This window comes from Hemicordylus capensis, chromosome 4, assembly GCF_027244095.1.
Source record: "Hemicordylus capensis ecotype Gifberg chromosome 4, rHemCap1.1.pri, whole genome shotgun sequence".
In the NCBI taxonomy this organism is placed as follows: domain Eukaryota; kingdom Metazoa; phylum Chordata; class Lepidosauria; order Squamata; family Cordylidae; genus Hemicordylus; species Hemicordylus capensis.
In genome coordinates this window covers 292,851,569-292,873,691 of record NC_069660.1, presented here as the reverse complement: position 1 = coordinate 292,873,691, position 22,123 = coordinate 292,851,569, and the positions used below count along the sequence as shown (strand labels likewise).

The window sequence follows — 22,123 nt, the reverse complement described above, 5'->3', positions numbered from 1 at the left end:
CTGGCTCAAGCACATCCCTATCTGGTGATCACCACCAAGGGTTTGGACCATCTATTGAAGGGGAGAGACAGGAAGCAGACATCTTTCCCCATTTGGGTGAAAGATCGCCCTTTCTTCTCTCCCCTCCCCCTTCAATAGATGGCCAACACCTTCCTAAGAATATAAGAACAGCCCTACTGGATCAGGCCCAGGCTTTTAATTAGATTTATAGGTTTAATATTTTTAATATTGGGTTTTAAATGTTTACAGTGTTTTAAATGAATTGCTGATTGATTCAATGTTTTAAATGATTTTATTTGTAAACCACCCAGAGATGCAAGTTTTGAGCAGTATAGAAATATTTTACATAAACAAACAAATAAATAAATTGTCCAGCATCCTGTTCCACACAGTGGCCCACCAAATGCCTCTGGGAAACCCACGGGCAAGAAGTGAGGGCATGAGTCCTCTCTCTCGCTGTTGCTCCCCTGCAACTGGTATTTAGAGGCATCATGCCTCTGAGGCTTCCTTCAACAGATTATTAAAAGATTCAGCAGAATGAGTTGGCAGAGTGCTGAGATGGTAGCGCCTTCAGGCTTCAGGTTGGTGATCACCTTGAATGCCAAAAACTCTCTCACAACTAGAAAAGAAGCACCACAAGAAAGCAGAAGAGAGATAATCTATGTTCCTGCTGCACTAGTGTTGTTGTTTTTTTGTGTGTAGGGATATTTTTGATGGAAGAACATTCAAACCCGGACATCTACAGTCAGAAGCAATATGATTCATTCCACTGTCTCATTTCCAGCTTCTGCTTGTGTACACCAGGCCTTAGTGCTGACAGTGGTGATCAGCAGTTCTAGGGGGGAGAGGTCGTTTTCTCAATAACACCCATGGGCACACAACATTTGAAATCTCCCAATCCACAACAAAGGCGTGGGATCCAACCCTATGCTCTTCCATAAATCTCTACAGGGCATTCCGTTTATTAGAAATGTATGCTTGGCTATTTGGATTACAATTGAATTGACAAATTAAAAAGCTTTGCTCTTTCCTTTGAATCTTTTGTTGATGAAGTCTGGATGTACCCAAATCTGGATGGAAGAATAACTTGGAAGGAGCACGTGTGCATTTGGAAGTGAATTTCTTGTTTAACCATCCCAAAAAGTAGTGAACACAATGGCGTTTACAACTGCTCTTGCATTTTTAGGTTATGATAAGGGCACTTCTACTTGATTGTAAGTGTCCACGTCGATAGAAACAGATTTCAATAAATGAAAGTCAACTTGTAAAATGGATACAAATATATGGTCCAAGGAATATAGGGACCTTGGTTCTATCTATAATATAATGACCTTCTAAATAATGTCCTAATGTCTCTTTGGCTAAGACCTTCTACATAAAAGGTAATCAGTAAGGTTGTTTTGGAATGTTATATTTATAATTTAATTAATTAATTAATTTTATTTATATACCGCCTGACTCTGAAAGCTCTAGATTTTCTGGCTTTTTCAAGAATGAAAGATTTAGTACATAATATCTTCATGTCATACTAGTTTCAATGCAATGGCTTTCCTCAATAATTCTGGGAATTGTGGCTGACATATAGTGCAGTGAGAAAGCAGCCTTACTCAGTGTGACTGGGAGTTTTAAAGCAAATTGGTCCTAAAATCAATACAAGTGTACACTGTTTCAGAAATATGTCACGACTAAGCATGGGATAGGCTAACTTTTTTTTTTCCAGGTCTATTTGAGGCAGCTTTTACACAACTAGTTTTTAACTTCTCCATCATTTTCACATTATGAAACTTTTAAAGAAGTGGCTTCACATGGTGAGATCAATAATTTGCCAGCACTTCACTGAGCCCTGGACTAAATACATCCCATAGCTGTCAAAACATGTGGTCTGTTTTTAATGTTCTGATATTGTGATATTGATTGTTCTAATGTTTTGATATCCACTTGGAGTTATTTTTAATAAGATGGGGAATATAAATGTTTAAAATAAGTATGTTGAGATGACTGTTCAATTTCAGAGCGTAGAATACTCTCCCATACAAATACTCCCAACAAGTATGAAAAAACCTAGTACTTCAACAGGAAAGTTTCTGGTCTGCCCCTCTCCTTATTGTGCTACTTCTCCAATTTAAGTAGAGAAATATTCAAGAACTAGCTGGGCCAGCTGCAGAACATCTGTGCCGCCGGTCGGCTCACCCACTGCCGCTGCTCCCCCCCGCACGCCCGGCTTTCTGGCCGACTGGCTGCTTCTCTTCCCCCCACACACACACTTTCTGGTGGACAGGCCGGCCGGCCTGCTTCCCCCTCCCCCACTTCTCACCCCCCATCCTGCAGTTTCTAGCTGGCGGCCGGCCAGCTTTTTCTCCCCCTCACCCCTGTGCTTTCCAGCTGGTGGGCCTGCCAGAAAGCTGGCCCGCTGCTGCCACCGCCTCCCCTCCTGTTCCTGCCAGCCAGGCTGGCCAGCCCACTACCTCCTCCGGCTGATCAACTGCCACCAACATTGTTGTCCCCATCCCCCAGGCAGCTGCTTGCAAACTCTTGCAAGAGCTGCCACACATGGGATTAGCGACGGGTATGTTTATGATAATTATATAGGTAGATGCTATCCCCACCTGAATTTTGAAGTATCACAGCCAATGACTAACTTGAGACTCTAGCATCTCTCTGGGCCCTTTAGGACATAGCATGAAACCGCAGGTTGGTGAACCTGAGGTTAATTCTCAAAGCCAGAGATCACCCTACAGACTATCACCGAGCCGTGCTACAGCAACCTCAAGTAATCCCCCCCCTCCTCATCCACTGAGGCTGCATCTCAGCAAGCTCTGTATTGTTCACATCACCAGACTGAAGGGAAGGCATCAGCATGTCAGTAGGGCTGCAACCATTAGCTACCATTTTCAAGGGGACGTGCTGAGCATGATTGTGCCTTTCTGGCATCTGTTGGCAGCCCTCGGGGGAAGAGGGCATTTAAACCTGTTCATCAAGCCACTTGCAAGGGCCTGACAGCCACACAGTTTCAAAAAAACCAGAAGAACTACTGGTATTGGGGAACGCAGACAGGCACCACTTTTCTTTTACTTTGGGAAGGGATCATGATGAATATATACTGTATGAGGGCAAGCAAAGGATCCTGGGGTTTGGTCCACCATGACAAAGGATGCTCTTGGACTCGTTGACCTGGGCCAAGCAGTCCAGGAAGCCCCAACACATTCCTACCCCCCATGTTGGCTCACTGGGCTGGGGATTAGCCCTCTCATGAAAGGGCCACTCCACTGTAGAGGACCATAGGCTCTATGAGCTTCAGGTCTCCATTAGACTGCACTCTCGTTGGGTAGGGCATCCAACTCTAGGGCCCCCTGCTGATGTGGTGCCCAGTATTTCTGTTTAACAATATAACTCATATCCCACACCTTTTCCTCTTCTCTCAACCCTTACAGACCCTCAGGGAGACCGGGTCACTCAGTGTGTCTGGGCATTCCTGGGTGGGCAGAGTTAGGTGACATTGGGGATATCTCCTAATATAAACATTCAAAATTCCCAGGCTGGAGCCGGCATTGCGGCATATGTAGATCAACTACCATGAGGGATCCTGGGTAAGGATAGCTGCAGTTTTCAGCTATCCCTGCCAAGCTGGGTGGCCATGGTGAGCAAAGAAAAACATGCATATGTGCTATGGTGCCACCAGACTGCCAAAGGGAGCACTTTGACTCCTGCTGTGTACCAGTTTTTGGGTCTGGATATGTTGTCGCTGGGGTGCCCTTCCCCAGGGCTTTTGGGGAATCTAGCAACCATGCTGGGTGGCAACAGGCCTCCGGCCCACAAGCATGTCTCCATGGCCTTTCACTCATGAGAGAGTGGTCCGCTCCAGAGCATTATCCATCCCCATCACATAGGAAGAATCTCTCCTGTGATTAGAATGAATAATGTTCCAGATGGACAGTTTTTCTCATGAGTTTTGTCAGAGACCACATGCCTGCACTTAAGGGGAAGGGACTGGGCTCCTTTATCTGACAAACCTGTAAAAAAAATAGAGCAGCACGACTCAAGAATTCCAGGAGCCATCTTTTCACCCAAACTTTGAGTATCACTTCCCTGTCATGTGTGATCTTTGTTGAGGAACAACCAAGCTGTCTGGTTCCTGGTGTCAGTAGGACTCCATGTGCTTGTGCAAATACTTCTGTAGCCCTTGATTTGTGGAGACCTCTCATGCTGTACCTTTTGTGTCATTCCATCCCTTTTTTGTGTGAATTGGGAAAGGGGGAAACATAAGATGCAGTGGAAAGCAGGCCATCCCCAATGTGGGCCTCTCCCTTTCAATGCATTAATGCTTGCGACATGGCAACACAGTGTCCCTGTTTCTGGGCAACAGCAGGAAGAGTCTGGAGACTGCAGAGGGCTGGGCAACTGATCAGAGAGGCAGCCAGTGGAAAGCTTGACAGGCATAGAGCTGGCACATTTCTGGACTTGTCTGAGCCACCCTCTCTATGGTTTCGGGAGCAAGCACAGCAGAAAACCCAGGTTACGGCAGCGGCAGAATTAGGACAACATGATGCTGCCTTCAAACCTGAGGTTCAGGAAGTGAAACTTAAAACTGCAGGTTCAGATTATGGTTTGGTATTGCAAACCTTGGGTCACATTTGTGACGAAACTGTGGTTTCACACATTCGGACAACCACCAAATCAAACCTTTGGCTCAGTCACCTCCGGTTTGGCATTATGTGCGAATGCAGCCACTGGGTCCTAGGGTATGCTCTGAAAACAGTGCCACCTTGCTGAATCTAAGCAACTTTAGGTTTGCTTTGATTTGAATGGAGGATTGCATGAGCCTTTTTGTCTTCCATATATTTCCACCATGGAAATATATGCAAGTTGCACTGATAGCTGCAGAAGGGCCGGGGGAGCTTAAAGGACAAGGATGAAAACACTTGTATGATTCTTCTTAGTGTGAAATATTTTGAATACCTATTTTCATCTAACTATTGTATGAAGGCATATAATATGCCTTGATATTAGATTGTGTGGATGCCAGTTGCATCAGTTCATAGCAACCTTCCATTTTTTGGCATATTATACAGATGGTAGTATCTCCTGACATCAACAAACTGATGATTAAGATGGGTAGAGGGTCTGGCCCCCCATTGAGCATTTGATTGTTTGCAGTAAGAAGAAACTTTTGATAATCCCCAATTTGTTCTATGGTTAGAAAACAGGTCAAGGCAACAAGTGCTGACACAGAATACTTTCTTCTCTAGTGTTTTATGCACATATTATCTAGGAAATTTATGCACTTATTCTCTGGGATAAATTTTACATTGGAAATGCAGATCCAGATGGCATTGACTCTTAGCATGAGCAACCCTATTGACCACTAGGGATAGAGATAGTGAGCAAGGGAATCCCTTCTCTGATTATGCGTTCTCTACTCTATTTCCTCTTTGTTAGACTGATAATCTCAGGTTTCATTCTCTCACCTGGAGAGAAAGGCTTCCTTCTCACCTTCCCCACTTCCTGAATGTAGCTAGCAATTAGGCATGAAAGGCTTTATCTATCTCCCTGATGGATTTTCTAAATAAGCTACTTTATTTGGAACTTTAACTCAATGTATCCATATCATATTAGTTCTCTCCTTACCTGTGCATCTCCACTGTTGCTGGGGTAGATAAATAAATCTTCCATCATGAGCTCTCTAACAGAGTTATGGGCCCAGTGAACCCAGAGAACCCGGAGAAAGCAGACAGAAAAGGCACAGTAAGTAAGTGAAAAGACTGCTTGATTGGAAAGGAGTTCCAAAGAAATGGCAGGGAACTTTTTTGCTGTGGAGACTGCAGCATGGGGACAGGCAGCAATCCCGAGGCTGGGTAGATTTAATTTTGAAATGTGGTCATTCAGAATGGAATCCTTTCTTTTGGCTCAGGGACTAGAAAGCATCGTAGAGAAGGACAGACCTGAAGCAGCTAGAGAACAAGCAGCATGTGATGCCCAAACCAGAAAAGTATGGATTAATCTGCTTGCACATGAGTGACCAAATTATTATTCATTTGAGAAAGACCAGGATAGCTAAAGAAGCTTGGGAGATTTTTAAAAGACAGTATGCTAGAAATGCAACTAATATTAGCATTGATCTGATTGTGAGTCTGTGTAATATGGAACTTAAGGAAGGACAGATTTTAACTGAGCATGTTAATCAAATTCTGAATGTTTCAAGAGAGTCTGAAAGGGAATCCAAGTAATTATTGGATTTATTTTGACTCGATTGCCAGAGAGATTTCAAGTGATGCATTGTATTTTGGAATCAAGGGAGCAGATTGATTTGGAATTTTTGATTTCAAGACCTCTGGCTTTTGATATGAGAGATGCAGCCTCTGGTGAGCTCTCTGACCAAAAGAGTCAGGTTACAGCATTTCAGACCAAACAAAAGAGTGTGTTGGTTGTAGGAAGCCAGGCTATTTGCAAGTAAATTTTTCTCAGAACAAAGGCCCTGGCCACAGCAGACCTGCTGAAAGAAATTCCAAGAGGGATGACTCATCACCCAGAATCTCTCTAAACTTGAAACACAGAGCTAAAAGAGATTGAAAGGAAACAGCAGAAAAGGGATATGTCAGGTGGATTTACATTTTGACTTGCTGATGTCATGATTATTTGCTAATCGTTTTAATGCTAACCTGGTTTTCAGGGTTTTAATTGTTCTGATAGTTTAATTGTTTTTTAAGATGCTTTTTAATTGGTGTTCATATTTATATTTCTGTTTCAATTGTTATTGGTCTTAATGGTTTCTGTTTTTAATTGTAAACCACCATGAGCCATTTCGGAAGGGTGGTATCAAAACCGAATAAATAAATAAATAAATAAATAAATATGATCGGAAACGAGACAGTCATGAGATTGTGGAGCCCGTGAAGAAAGAAGTAGAAGGGAAAGAACTAGAAATAGGAAACATTTCCTATTATCTTGGCATTCAAATAAAAGAGAAGAGGATGGAAGTTACCTTCTCCACCAGAAACAGAAGATAAAGGATCTCCTAGAATGCCTGAAACTGACAGAAGCCTATGAGGTCAGTACACCAATGGAGACAAACTTCTTGAAGCAAGATCAGGAGAGTGAGTCATTGCCAGACAACAGTCTATACAAAAGGGCAATTGTGGAGGTTTTGTACATAGCAACAGTCACAAGGTCAGACATAACTGCAGCAGTGGGAATTCTGAGCAGGAGAGTAAGTGCACCAACAAAGAATGACTGGACCACAGTCAAAAGTCTGGGAAGATACCTGAAGGGTACAGTGCACTTCAAACTCTTCATACCAGCAAGCACCAACCCCAGACTAGTGGGATACATGGACAGATTGGGCCAAAGACAGAACTGATCATGTCCACAAGTGTTTTTCTATAGAGGTGGAGCCATCAGTTGGACTAGCCAGAAGCAGCCAATTGTTGAGCTTTAATCCACAGAAGCAAAGTACGTATCAGCTGGCCAAGCATGCCAGGAAGCCACATGATTGCACAAGTTACTGTTAAACTTAGGAACTGATGAGCCAAAGCTGACTGACAACTAAGAGTGCATCCAGATTATTTGAGAGAAGATGGGAGTCATAGATTGGTGCACAAGATGATGAGAAGGACTGTTGCAGCTCCTGATGGCATCGACTCTTAGCACTAGCAACCCTATTGACCACTAGGGGCACTAGGTAGAGATAGTGAGCAAGGGAACCCCCTCTCTGACAATGCTTTCTCTACTCTACTTCTTCTTTGTTAGACTGATAGTCTCAGGTTTCATTCTCTAATCTGAGAGAGACTTCCTTCTTCTCCCTTCCCCTCTTCCTGTATGGAGCTAGAAGCAAGGCATGTAGGCCTCATTTATCTCCCTGATGGATTTCCTAAATAAACTACTTAATTTAATTTTTTTACTCCATTACTCCAGACCATATTAATTAGCAGTGCTCTCCTTATCTGTACACGTCTGCTGTTGCTGGGGTAGAGAAAGACATATCCCCTCTTGAGCTCTCTAACATTTTGTGTCCAATCTGGTTTTAATGTCATGAAGCATGTTAGATACATCGATGTTTACTGATTTTAGGTTGTATCCACATTCTATCTTCTGCAGAGAGAATGTCCAGTTGTGCAAAGGCAAGGAGTTCTCTTGATCACCCTTTCTCTAGCCAGCTCCCTGTGACATACACCATCCTGTCCCTAAAGGTCCCTCAACCCTCAGAAACCTTTGGGGCAGTGCACAGGGCTTGAAAGGGATGGGGAGATCATTTAAACGTGTTCCCCTTTACATGATTTGAAGCTCCTCTGCTCACAAAAGTCAGAGTTTGGACACAACCCATGCATTGATTTTCAGTTTATTAATACACTATTCAATAGTTAGACTAAATGAGTGGTGATTACAATTTTAGTGGCTTCCTCTATGGCAGGGATTCGCAGCCTTGGCTCTTCAGATGTTGCTGGACTACAGCTCCCATGAATAAGGCCCAAAAGCTATTGTGGCCCAGGATGATTGGAGCTGTAGTCCAACAGCATGTGGGGACCCATGTTGCCTCATGGGATTGCTGGTTTGTGTGAGATACAGGCTCTCATTAATTTTAATAAGATTAATAATAATAGCATTCCAGAGAATAACGGAAAGCTATTGTTTTTAAAGACATTATACAGTAATTCACCATAGTGCATTCAGATTGCCTTCTACAAGTAAATGTGATGATTTTTCCATGTCTGAAAAATTGTATTAATGGAGCCCAGAAAAATGCTGGTAATATTCAGGGAATAGCTTTCACCCCATGCTATGAAGATCAGTGGTCTGAATGAAAGAAAATGATCTCAGAAAATATTGAATTTCCAAGTATATAGACTGCTGACCTGCTTAACTGAATGAACTTTGACATACCCTGGGCAATGAATGCATGTAATAGTATGCATACATTTCCCCAGTAATGTCTTTGTTACAAGTTAATTTTAACTCAGTTGAGAGGAAGTCAAGGATATCTCATGAAGTTTATTTTTAATTTAAACTCCAATTGGAGAACCCGCAGTCTGTGAAAACAGATTAGGCTTTCTAGTTGGAAACTTTGCCCTTCTCCTCTCTTGTTACTTTATTCTACTGGAACCTGAATTATATTCTGTATCACAAAAGGGCTTGGAGTGTAATGTAATAATCAAGGTGATGATCCGAATAATGTTCCTGAGACTCTGCAAACTACTTTCTGATTCAGTCCATTTCTTCTCTTCTTGCCCACTCAATTTCTGTCTTGACCATCTTAAACAGCATGTAATAAAGAAAGAGAGAGCATGTAACAGCATGTAATAAAGAAAGAGAGAGGGAGAGAGAAAGACAGCCCAAAAGGTAAATGATGGTGGGGGTAGGTAGTCTGTTCTCAAAAGAGACAAAGGCCCCATCCAGACATAATGCAAACTAGAGGTAAACATGCGATAGGTTTGACTTTGTGATCGTCTGGAACCATGAAACCATGGTTCCGTCACCCAACTGCAGCTCTGTTTTTGCTCTCAAACCTGAATTTGAACTCTCAGTTTGTTGTGAGTTTTGCAGCTGGAATCTGTGGTTAGAAGGCAACATTGTGTCATCTGAATTCTAGGAACATAGGAACATAGGAAACTGCCATATACTGAGTCAGACCATTGGTCTATCTAGCTCAGTATTGTCTTCACAATCTGGCAGCAGCTTCTCTAAGGTTGCAGGCAGGAATCTCTCTCAGCCCTATCTTGGAGAAGCCAGGGAGGGAACTTGAAACCTTCTGCTCTTCCCAGAGCGGCTTCATCCCCTGAGGGGAATCTCTTGCAGTGCTCACACATCAAGTCTCCCATTCATATGCAACCAGGGCAGACCCTACTTAGCTATGGGGACAAGTCATGCTTGCTACCACAAGACCAGCTCTCCTCCCGCTGCCGCTGCTCTAACCTGGGTTTCTTGTGCAAGCTATTCTCACCACCATAGAGAGGACGGCTCAGAGCAGCCCATAGATGTGTCAGTTCTAGGGTGGTGTGCATCTCGCTGGCTGCCTCTCAGAGCTGATGCCCTGCCCTCTGCTGTCTCCTTGCTCCTCCCGCCACTGCTTGGCAACAGGGATGCCATGTCCCTGTAGATCCTGCATTTAAAGGGACAGAACGGCATCTGGGAAAGCATGCTTTAAATAAAAGAATAATAGACAAACGTGCAAGGATCCCTTTCATTGACCTAACACTCGATCTACCCCCATTCCTAAGGATCTCAGATGTTATCAATGGAGTGTAGTTTCTTTGGTCTTAATGTACACCAATGTGCTGGGTGGGTAGAACCAGACCAAGGGACACGCCTGAGAATCCCAGGGGAAGACACGGTTGCCGGACCATGGAAAGGCTGGGGCTGGTTGTCTGGTGCTCCAGGAACAAATCTTATTGACATATGTTAATTATAGGGCATATGTAAATTATGATACATACATATAAAATGAACAATAAATAAATAGTGTTTTATGGTTTTTACAGTTTAACTGATTTCAAGTTTTTAAATGTGATTTTATGGAGTTTTATTGTGTTTTAACTTTTGTAAACGGCCTTGGGATACCTTACGAAAGGTGGTATAAAGATTGAACAATAAATTAAGAAAGGCAGGCAAAGGATCCTGGGGTTTGGTTCACTGTAATCAAAGGTGCCACTAGGCTAGCAGACCCAAGCAAAGCCCTGAGAAAGACCCAACATACTCTCATCCTTGTGCCAACTTGCCAGCATGTGCAGGAGCGGGGCGGGGGGTGGGTGGGTTAGCCTTCTCATGAGAAGGCCAGTCCACCAGAGAAAACAGAAGCATCAATTGTGTTTCAACTCTTCATCTGACTGCACTCTCCTGAGGTCAACCTTCCAACTACAGGGGTCCTGCTGTTGTGGGGTTCCCAGCAGCTCTGGTTAACGATAGAACTCATACTCTGCACCTTCCTCCTTGCACCCGACCCTTCCAGGGTTTTCAAAGTAGTCAGGGCTACTTTAGGTGTTTGAGCAGTTTTGGGTTGGGAGGGCAGTCAAGGAGAGACAGGGGATGAATCCTATATCCCAGGCAAATCGATACTGGCTGTGTCCAACACTTCAGTGAATGCAGACTAGCCACCATGGGGCACTGTGGGACAGGACACCTGTGAATTAGAATGATCCTTGGCTAGCCAGGTGACTGTGAGAAGCTAAATCAAGCATGGAGATGTGTAGCAAGAAGTCCAGTCTCTTTTAAGGGGTGCTTATATTCTTGGTTCCTGGCAGCTGCCAGGACCAGCAGGGATGTTGTCGAGGGACCCTTCCCAGGGCTTTGGTAGAACTGTCAACCAGGCCCGGGGGTAAAAGCCCTCCAGCCCTCATGTGTGTCTCTATGGCCAGGCATTCTCATGAGAGAGTAGTCCATTAGGGAACAGAACCCATCTTCGTCACACAAGAAGAACCTTTTGTGTGATTTGATCCTGCTTTAGAAGGACGGTTCTTCTCATGAGGTTTGGCTGAGACCAAGCATACTTGCACCCGGGGGAAGGGGCTGGGCCCTCCTTCCCCTACCAACTTGTACAAAAAGTGGAACAATACTATCAAAAACTGAAGGTGCAAATCCTAAATAATCTCAACCTATTTCTAGCAGTCTTATCCTATCTGTCCATACATAAACACTCATACATGGGCTAGGGATGGGGGTCTAGGGAGAGGGGAAAAATAGAAGTCCCCAGAAAATAGGGAGGGGGGCCACATGTCTCCTGACATGTATGCTGGACAATGGGCTGGTGTGGGTGTGTCACAAATGGGCATTGGCAGTAACAAACTCATTCTCTGCATATATGATAAAAAGTCGAGGGATCACTTTTGCAGTCTATCTTTCACCAGTACAAGTGGGAAGAAAGAGACCCAATCCTCTCTTCCCAGAGGAGGAAAGAGGGGGCCCAGAAGACCCTTCCTCCCCAACTGCAGAAGAAAGTGGTGCAAGTGGAGTGAGGAAAGGGTTAAAATGTCTTTGCCTTGCTGAGGGTGGGCAAACACTGCTGAAAAAGCACACTCAGACTGAGCACACCCCCTCTAACATCACGGCCAACTGTTGCAGCTTCACTAGCATGCTGGCATTTTGCTCGCAGTCTGGTGAGGTGAGAGGAATGGAGCTTGCTGGGATGCAGCCTAGGGGGACGAGGAAGAGGGAGGGGTTCTTCTGCCCAGAAGCTGGAGGTTGCCAAACCACAATTAGTCAATAGTCTGTGGCATGAGTCCCAGCTTCACAGATTAACCATGCTTTGTCTACCTGAGGTTTTCACTCTGTGTCCAAATAGGGCCAAATAAATGTTTGCTCAACTGGCTGACTAGAATCATTGCAAACTCTCCTACGAATCACAGATTGATGAGTTGTGATATCATAGAATGTTCACAAGTATTTTAATTTATGAGGGTGATGGATTACTCACAAAATTGCCCTGTTCAGTCTTTCCCCTCCATGCATTCACTAAGTGCATAGAGTAGGTGGCAAGCTCCAAAGGCCATACCCACGATCTCTTCATGTTCAGATGAAGATGTGAAAAGGGCCTTTATACACAAAGCTGTATACACGTTAGGGCCCTTTTCACACATTCATCTAGAGGTCAAGGGCATTGTCACTGGGCACGCTGACATCCAAGGTGTGGTCCCACTTCTCCCCAGTCATGCAATAGATATATGCATGGAGGACTGGACAGGCTAGAATGTTGGCAAGCAGCATTAACAAATCTTGCAAAAGCAGAGAAGAAAAAGACAAAAGTGGGAGATAAATTTGATCTAGGGACAGGAGGGAGTCTGTGCAACTGGCAGAAAGAGGGCTGAGGTAGGGATTCTGGGAAAGCAGAGAGCATTAGAGGATTTCCCATGTTTTGTTCCTTTCTTGGCTGACATCTGACTAATGCTATATTTGCACAAGATCATTGTACTAGCTATTGTGTTCCAGACAAGTGTTCTGCTAGCACAGATGTGTTTGCACATGTGCAACAAGATGAGCAACCTCTGTCCTGCCTGGTATGTAGTGCAAAGGTGCAAGAGCACAATTTCAAAAATCCCCATGATTTAGCAGTCTTCTTGAACTCTTCTTGCACTAGCACAGTTTTGTTTGTTGTGTTTGTTTGTGTGTTGGCCATTGTTTCACTAGTTTGTTCAGTCCTGCATTCTACTGTACTATGCTTTAACTAGGATAAATCCTTCAATAAATTCTGGAATTGCCTAGTTTTCAGTTCCTTCAGTTCATTTGCTTCTTTTCCCATGCCTGCTGATGGTGTGCATTGATAAAACACTGCAATAAAGCAAGCTTGATGGGATTGTGCATAGTGCATCAAGATTCTTTTGTGTGGTGTTTTACCTGCACATTTGTAAAACAACATACTAAAAAATCTTTATACACTCTGTGTACAATCACATCAAGTTTTGCTTTTGGGGTGATGTTTTATCAGTGTGCACAAGTGTGCATGCACATCAGCAGAACACCACATGATATTAATCTTGATGCAATCGGTTGCACAGTCACATCACACTTGTCTTCTGCAGCAGTTCATCAATGTACACCTCTCTGCATTGTGCACCATGCTTCTATAATCACCAATGCATACATTGCTTTAGCTTTGGTTTCTATTTCAGGTTGTGTTATTTGTGTAAAGTAATATTTCTGGATGTTAACTGAGGAATGAGACAAATAATGCAGTAGTGGGAGGTCTCTTTGGGAGAGAAATATAAAATACATGTTTCTCTCAGCCTTCAATATTTCATACATGAAAAGAGGTGACCCACTTCTCATACCATACATCACCATCCAAACCCCTCATCATCGTTACCGTACATTGCTACACCTGCTGCATGGGCAGTTATTTCATGAGGCAAAGTGAGACAGCCACTCAGGTGGCAGAGCTGGTCTGGTGGCAGCAAACATGAATTGTCCCATTTGGTAAGCACAACCCTCCCTGGTTTGCATTTGAATGGAAGACTACATGTGTGAGCACTGTAAGATATCCTTATGGATGGGGCCACTCTGGGAAGAGCACCAAGTTCCCTCTCTGGCATCTCCAAGATGGGGCTGAGAGAGATTCCTGCCTGCTACCTTGGAGAAGTTGCTGCCAATCTGTGAAGACAATACTGAGCTAGATGGACCAATGGTCTGACTTGATAGAAGGCAGCTTCCTATGTATTGAGACACCAACAGGCAGCAAGCTCATTGGAGCAGCTCTTTGGACCAATCTGACCTTTCCAAGCTTTACAAGGAGCACTTCTCCTCACACTCTTTGCAAAGCTTGCAATAAATCCAAGGAGGAAAGAGGAGGCTGCTGGTAACCATCCTTCAATCCTTCCTACCTCCTGAGCCATTTTTAAAGTTTGCAAGGGTTGGTTTTTAGAGGGGGCTGGCTGCCAACAAGCGCATGGAGCATGGCAACATTCAGTGTCTCACCTCTGGCATCACAAAACCCTGCACGGTCAATGTGCCATCTGACCCCGCAACAGACTGTCCTTCATTGATTTCAAAGTCAAGAGAATGCTATTTTGGATAAAGCTGCAGTTAAAAAGACTGAATTATCCTACAATATGTTATCAGTTGTTCAAAATATAACTCAGCAGCTGCGGTCTATGAGATGGGAGGTTCTGCTTTTGCTAGTGCCTTAGAATCTTTGGACATGCATTCTGTGGGGATTTTGCCATGGACTTTGTCTCAGTTCTTTCTGTGGGGCATGTGTGTCTATGTTTTAATGTGTCTATGTACTACCTTGTGGGTGGAGTCACTGTTTCTTTGTCTGCTCCTCACTTGCTGTCTTGAATTCAAACTGAGAGGTTCTCCCTCTCACTGCATGAGACTGTTAGTCTGTTTATTGTTTTCTTAGCCTATGTTTCCGTTAGTAATAAATATCAAATTCTTGTTTCTCAGTTAAAGTTGCTTCCTGTACAATTACTTATGGAGGATAAGTAATTTCTCTGCTACACAGCCACCTTCATGTGCTCTAAAGCATGGGTTCCGAACCTTGAGTTCCAAATGTTATTGGACTACAACTCCCACCATCCCCGGCCACAATGGTCTTTGATGGGAGTTGTAGTCCAATGGTCTTTGACCATTGTGGTTGGGGATAATGGGAGTTGTAGTCTGACATCTGGGGAACAAAGGTTGGGGCAAGAGACATCCATTCTACACTCAGAGGCTTAACTTCTAGAGCAGTGGGTTTACAGTCTGTGGTCCTCCAGATGTTACTGAACTACAACTCCCATCAATAAATTGTAGCTGGGGATGATGGGATTCATAGTTCAGTAACATCTGGAGGTCCAGGGGTTGGGAACCCCTGTTCTAGAGACCTTGGGGAGAGGGCCGTGCCTTGAAAGATAATAACAGTAGCAATTTACAGTAAGCAAAAAAAAGAGACAAAATAGGGGAAGTGATTGTCCAGGTACTAAATAGGTACTATTGCTGTTAATTAGGATCAATTAGATTATGTGTAATAGATCCCAGATATTAGTAGAGCTAAGAGAAGATAGCCCTCTGATCCTTCTTCATGCTGCTAAGGAAACTTGCATACTTATATAACATTACTTGAAAAATTACATTTTTTTACTATGCTATTTGCTTTGGAGTGAATGATGTTCTTGGGATCCCTCTGGAATTACATTTTAATAGTTTTAGTCTGCAATTACTTATGAAAGCTGCAAGAGTAAAGTGCCAAACCATACCTGAAATCCAAGAGGGCCAGACTGTTCTGGTTTTATGTCTTGAAGTGAAACCATTAGCTACCGAGTATAAATTCATTTCCTACATGACTGCTGAGCTCTTCTTCCTGAGTCACTTACCGCTTTCCACTGTTTACTGTTTTGCTGTGTTTTTAATGAAGTTGGTTGTAAGCCATTGTGGATTCATTTACGAAGAATGGCGGCATATAAATCTTTTAAATAAATAAACAAATCACATCCATGAAAATACGGTCACTGTCTGAGCCTCTCACCTCTATTACAAACTGCTGGAGGCAGTTCTCTGTCTGCTATATTGTATGTTCACTCACTTTACAACAGCCGGTCCTGCATTGGCTTCAAAACACACACACACACACACACACACACACACACACACACACACACACCATAATTTGATTAGAACATTTAATCTCACACTGAATGTGATTGTACAGAGTAGAGTATAGAGCAGCTGTAACTCAAACAACACTCACCAACACTTAATCATGGGTATTTATGGGATGGGTAATTACAGGGTGGGGGAAAAGTGGGAAGCAATGCACAGGTAATTTGCATTTAGGCAACCAAGAAAGAATAAACTTAGCCATAGGACAACTGTAGTACAGCAAAATGGGCTTTTTGTTCTTTGGGGTCCTTTCCACACTAGCAGGGCTGGATCATGACATCTGGTGACGCTAAGCGACGTCACACTGAATAGGCCCCATTGTGTTACAAAATGTGCCAGAAATCCTCTCCCGGTGCGTCACTCACCCCCACATGCCGCACTGTTCATCGTTACAGCATCTGAAGAGGTGAATCATGATGGCAGGCTGTTGGTCTAAACCAGGCCCTGGTCTAGTAAAAGTTCGATATAACTTACAGTGATTTCTGCACAGATTTATAAACTCAATATAATAAATAACTGTAGCCATATGAGAATACCTTTGTCTGACTGGAGCAGTGATGTCTGTTCTAGAGTCTCTCCTACCCTGCCCCCGTGCCACTTCTCATTTATTTTCAACCTTTATTTTCAAAAAATTTGAAGATTTTTGAAGTCGCCTTTTGGTAATCTTGTAATGTGAGGACCTAAGCTGTAGCTTACTCAGCGTGTGCGTAAATCCAGCACTGCATTCCAGAGCCCATCATTGCTCTTCTCCAATAATAATTTGGTTCCAAGTAGCACTATAGTTCTGTTTTCTCCATGACAATCCCACAAAGCTAGCCCCTTCAGGTTCAATTAAAAAATCTTGTCTTATTAAAAAAAAAATCTTGTCCTAAGGCAGCCTTACGATGAGATCCAAAGCATACTTATTCAGAAGTAAGTCCCATTTCGTCGAATAGGACTTATACCTTAGAACAGGGTTTCTAAACCTTGGGCCTCCAGATGTTGTTGGACTACAATTCCCAGAATCTACAGAAACTACCATTCCAAAGGCATGGCCTTTGTGGCTGGGGGTTCTGGGAGTTGTAGTCCAACAATATCTGGGGGCCCAAGGTTAAGAAACCCTGCCTTAGAACAGGGGTTCCCAACCGGTGGTACAAATATGAATACAATGAATAATTATATTCCGCTTTCCGACAAAAGTTCCCAAAGCGGTTTACAAAGATATAAATACACCAATAAATAAATAAATAAATAAGATGGCTCCCTGTCCCCCAAAGGGCTCACAGTCTAAAAAAGAAACATGGGATAGACATTAGCAACAGCCACTGGAGGGATGCTGTGACGGGGATGGATAGGGCCAGTTGCTCTCCCCCTGCTAAATAAAGAGAATCGCCACTTCAAAAAGGTGCCTCTTTGCTCAGTTAGCAGGGGTTCTCCTCTGGTACTGCAGATGTTGCTGAACTGCAATTCCCATCATCCCAGTTTATTGTGGTTGGGAATGGTGGGAGTTGTAGTTCGGCAACATCTGGAGTACCACAGGTTGGGAACCCCTGCCTAGAACTTAAGAGAAATAAAGAGGGATTCACACGGAGAACCTACATTCATCTTGGATCCCTAGGTGTGAAAAGGAGGCATGTTCCAAGATGATAGCCCTCTGTATTCCAGTCCTGCAGAAAGCCCCTTGGCCAGCCCTTTCATCTTTTCAGTCTCCCCAGACAGCACTAAGCCTTCCTCCTTGCCCCAATGATTTGGTAGACTGAAGGGAAGAATATACATGTCCTCCCTGACCTCTGAGTTTAGGTCTCTCTCTCCCTTCTCTCCTAAACTCACCTCATTCTTTCCTGCCTAGGTCTAATGGGGCTACTTTGAGTAATTTCAATGGGACTACTTTGTCTCATTTTCCTCATCATGTGAGCCATTGCCTTTTCGTTGTTGCTATAGTTCAATTTTTCTATTGTTGGCTGCCTTGAGTTTGATTGGGAAAAGACGGCATTTGCCAGTTTTAATTAATGAACTAATTAATAAATTAAGACATCGTTGCATGAGCGACTTGTCCTTCTTCCTTGCACACTTCAAAGTAGCATGTTTAGGAGAATTCACGGTTCTCTTGTAATGAGATCCTTCCTGCAGTGGCACGGAGATTACTGCGGTGCTGATGCTGCTACACCACTGTCAGTCACTTTTGAAAGATATTGTTGATCGTGTGCAAAGGGTCCACAATGTGTTTACTCCCTAGGCAAGCATCACTGGCCCCCATGGTGAGACCTCTGATGTGAGAAGTAACCAGTAGTGGCTTGTACTAACAAGCTGGAAGGGCAGAAAATGAGCTACTCTCTTGCCCTGGCTGCAACTGGGCCATGTGGACTGGATGTGCATCCGGTAGGGGAGGGAAATCCCCAACTGGGCAAATGACCAGCCTGCAGGGCTCCATTGCAGTCAGGGTGAGAAAGCGGGTGCCCGTACCACAGCAGCTGTGGTTCATTTTCCCCTTGTCCAGCTTGTTAATACAGGCTGCTACTGGGAGTAACTATATTGCCAGTCCTACCAGTGTGATAACTGTAATCCAGCTACAACCAGTAATGGGCTGGATGAGGGAGAACAGATTGAAGCTGAATCCAAGCAAGACGGAGGTGCTCATTGTGGGGGCTCAGAATCTGCGGACTGAGTTAGATCTCCCTGTGCTGGATGGGGTCACACTCCCCCAGAAGGAGCAGGTGTGCAGCTTGGGAGTACTCCTGGACCCAGGCCTCACCCTGGTTTCTCAGGTGGAAGCCATGGTCAGGAGTGCTTTCTATCAGCTTCGGCTGATTCGACAGTTGCGTCCATTCCTTGAGGAGGATGACCTCAAAACAGTGGTGCACCAGCTGGTAACCTCCTGGCTTGACTATTGCAATGCGCTCTACGTGGGGCTGCCTTTGTACATAGTTTGGAAACTTCAATTAGTTCAGAATGCGGCAGCCAGATTGGTCTCTGGGGTAACCCGGAGAGACCATATTACACCTATTTTGAAACAACTGCACTGGCTGCCGATATGTTTCCGGGGGAAATACAAAGTGCTCGTGATTACCTTTAAAGCCCTGAATGGCTTAGGCCCGAGTTACCTTAGAGAGCGCCTTCTTCTGCGTGATCCCCACCGCACATTAAGGTCATCTGAGGAGGTCCGCCTCCAGTTACCACCAGCTCGTCTGGTGGCGACTCGGAGGCGGGCCTTCTCTATGGCTGCTGCGGGGCTGTGGAATGCTCTCCCTGCGGAAATCCGTAATTTGAATTCTCTGTTAGCCTTCAGGAGAGCCCTTAAAATGTATTTGTTTGGCCTGGCTTCCCAGGGTTTTTAAATTTTAACCCGATTTGGGGGCTTTTAATTACTGTAAACTGTTTAATCCTATTTTAAAATGTTTTTATATTGTTAATTGCTATATTGTTTTTAATTTGTTTTAGTTTTTATTGTTTTAGTGGCTTGTTTTAATTGTAAACCGCCCTGAGCCATTTTGGAAGGGCGGTATATAAATCAAATAAATAAATAAATGAAAATAAATACAACCAACAGTGGTGAGGGGACATCCATGTCTCAAACACTCCTGCATGACAGCCAATAATGTACGCAGAGCACCTCAATTCCAAATGCGTCTGAAATTTGCACATCTTGCTGAGAGATGTGCAGGTCACTGGAGGTTTTCACCACTTCTCATAATATGCAAAGCCATAATAAGAAAGCGACATTTGGGCTACAAGCCTCAAGCGCCACATTTCAACTCATCTCATAGAATTTAGGGGAGCAGCTCCCTCTATATTGTACATGGCTTAGGAATGAATGCCGAAAAAACAAGAATAACCAATTCACACACTTCTGCCGTTTGCCTCTTAGTTTCTGCAAAGCAAGCACAGTCTAAGGATATAAAGCAGCTTCCAGATAGTGGCAGGAGATTCAGTCTTTGGAATATTGAGCTTCTTACATTAAAACAACCCAGCCTGATTTAGAACTGGGCAATTCTCAAAGCTCAAACCATGTGGGGAAAGCAGCAACATGATAAGAAACACATCTTCCTCCAGCTTCACATCACCTGAAATGAGAAATGAAAATATTAGTCACCTGAGTTGTATTGCCAGAATGGAACAAGCCAGAAGAATTTCCTGTATGTGTTTCCCAGAGCTGTTTAGCCAGATTCTCTCGGTAGAAGAAGAGCCATAGCTGAGTAGCAGAGAACATGCTTTGCAGGCAGAAAGCCCTAGGACCAATTCAAGGTAAAGTTGTACTGTCGAGTCAGTGTCGACTCCTGGCAACCACAGAGCCATGTGGTCTTCTTCATGGTAGAATACAGGAGGGGTTTACCATGGCCATCTCCTGTGCAGTGTGAGATGATGCCTCTCATCACCTTTCTATATCACTGCTGCCCAATATAGGAGTTTCCCATAGTCTGGGAAACATACCAGCGGGGATTTGAACCAGCATCCTCTTGCTCCCTAGGCAAGTTACTTCTCCGCTGTGCCATTAGGTGGCTTAATTCAATGCATAGCGATTTGAACAAAATAAACAATCTCCTCCATATCAGGTCTAGGGAAAAACCTACTGCTGCAATGGGCTTGGTGGATGAATGTTCTGATGCAGTTTAAGACTATAGCCTGATTCAGACATTATAAAACTGGGTCTGGAATGCTCTGCCGGTGAATGTCCACTCTTAGGATCATAGGAAGCTGCCATATACTGAGCCAGACCATTGGTCTATCTAGCTCAGTATTGTCTTCACAGACTGGCAGTGGCTTCTCCAAGGTTGCAGGCAGGAATCTCTCTCAGCCCTATCTTGGAGGAGCCAGGGAGTGAACTTGGAGCCTAGATGCTCTTCCCAGAGCACCTCCATCCCCTGAGGGGAATCAACTCTTTTGACATCTGTGGCTGCTTTTTAAAAATGTCTAAAGACCTTTTTATTTGTTCAGGCTTTTACTCCTTAGGGGCTGTCGGGTCCCTCAGGTTTCCTTCTTCTGTTTGTCTTTTTAAAAAACGTGTGTTGGCTTTTTTAGTTTTGTTTAGTTTTGGTGTTTTATGGTTTTTATTGTTTAACCAATTTTAAGGTGCTCCATGTGATTTGTATGGAGTTTTGCTGTTTGTATGGAGTTTTAACTTTTGTAAACCGCTTTGGGATGTCTTATGGAAGGTGGCATAAAAATTGAACAAACAAATAATAAAATGGCACCAGAGTAGCCATGTACAGTAGTGCAAAGGGGGAGGAAGTCCTGCCCCCATGTGGGGCTTGGCTGAAGAGCCCCAACCGTGTTGCTGGGCACTTCCATGATTGCTTGTCTGAAGCAGGAAGCAAGCATGGTGGTGGGTGCTTCCAGGATGGTGAGGCCGGGTCAATCCAGCCTTGCAATCACTGAAGCATTTGCCATCATGGGTAGGGCTCTTCCGACAAGCCCCATTGTAAGAGGAGGATCCATTAAGCTGTACATGTGAGTGCCAGGGCATGAGGGTGATTGATGCAGCAGGGGCAGGAGTTCCTCCTGCTTTGAGCCACTCGATGCGGCTACAGCAGTGTGGTTACTTACATCTGAATCAAGCTAGTGTCATATGTTCTGGTAATGTAGACCTTTCCCATGGGATAAAGCTGCTTGCATGGTGCATTGCGGGCTTCCTGGAAGCTGGGCATCCTTTCCTCCAGCTCATCCTTGCTGCACCGCTCACTCCCCTGACATTTGTGTGGGTGCTTGAATGGCGGAGCCATGGCCGGGTGTGGGGGGAAGGCAGGCAGGTGGCTGCCTCCCCACCCCAGCCCTCCCCAGCTTCATGGGTCATGTGAACAACCCTTGTGTGTGAGATAAAAACAAGGTCAGAGACTGGGATCATGAACATGAGCTCCGCCCCAGTTGGGTAGGACATTTTTTCTTCCAACTTAGTTCTGAAGCTGGGGATGGAATCTGCGTAGGGTGTGCTCATCCTCCCCAGATGGGGCTTAGCTTACATTTAAGCTCCCAGCTTCGGACCTTGTTTTTCCCCCTAACATACAATCTTAAATCAGGAGTGTGTGAGGCTCCTGAATTAGCATAGGAGGCTTCTCCTACACTAACACTGAAAACATGAAGTGCACATATACAG

The 22,123-nt window shown here is 44.2% G+C and overlaps 1 protein-coding gene across 1 annotated transcript in view; it reads right to left on the bottom strand.

Annotated features, from left to right (window-relative positions):
* Positions 1 to 16,149: 16,149 nt before the first annotated feature.
* The window catches only part of TRHR (thyrotropin releasing hormone receptor), a 51,009-nt gene continuing 45,035 nt past the window's right edge, over positions 16,150 to 22,123 (bottom strand). Inside the window, exon 4 of the mRNA XM_053250678.1 lies at positions 16,150 to 20,096. Coding sequence (XP_053106653.1) covers positions 20,088 to 20,096 — 9 coding nt within the window. The 3' untranslated portion in view covers positions 16,150 to 20,087. The remainder of the gene's footprint in view (positions 20,097 to 22,123) is intronic.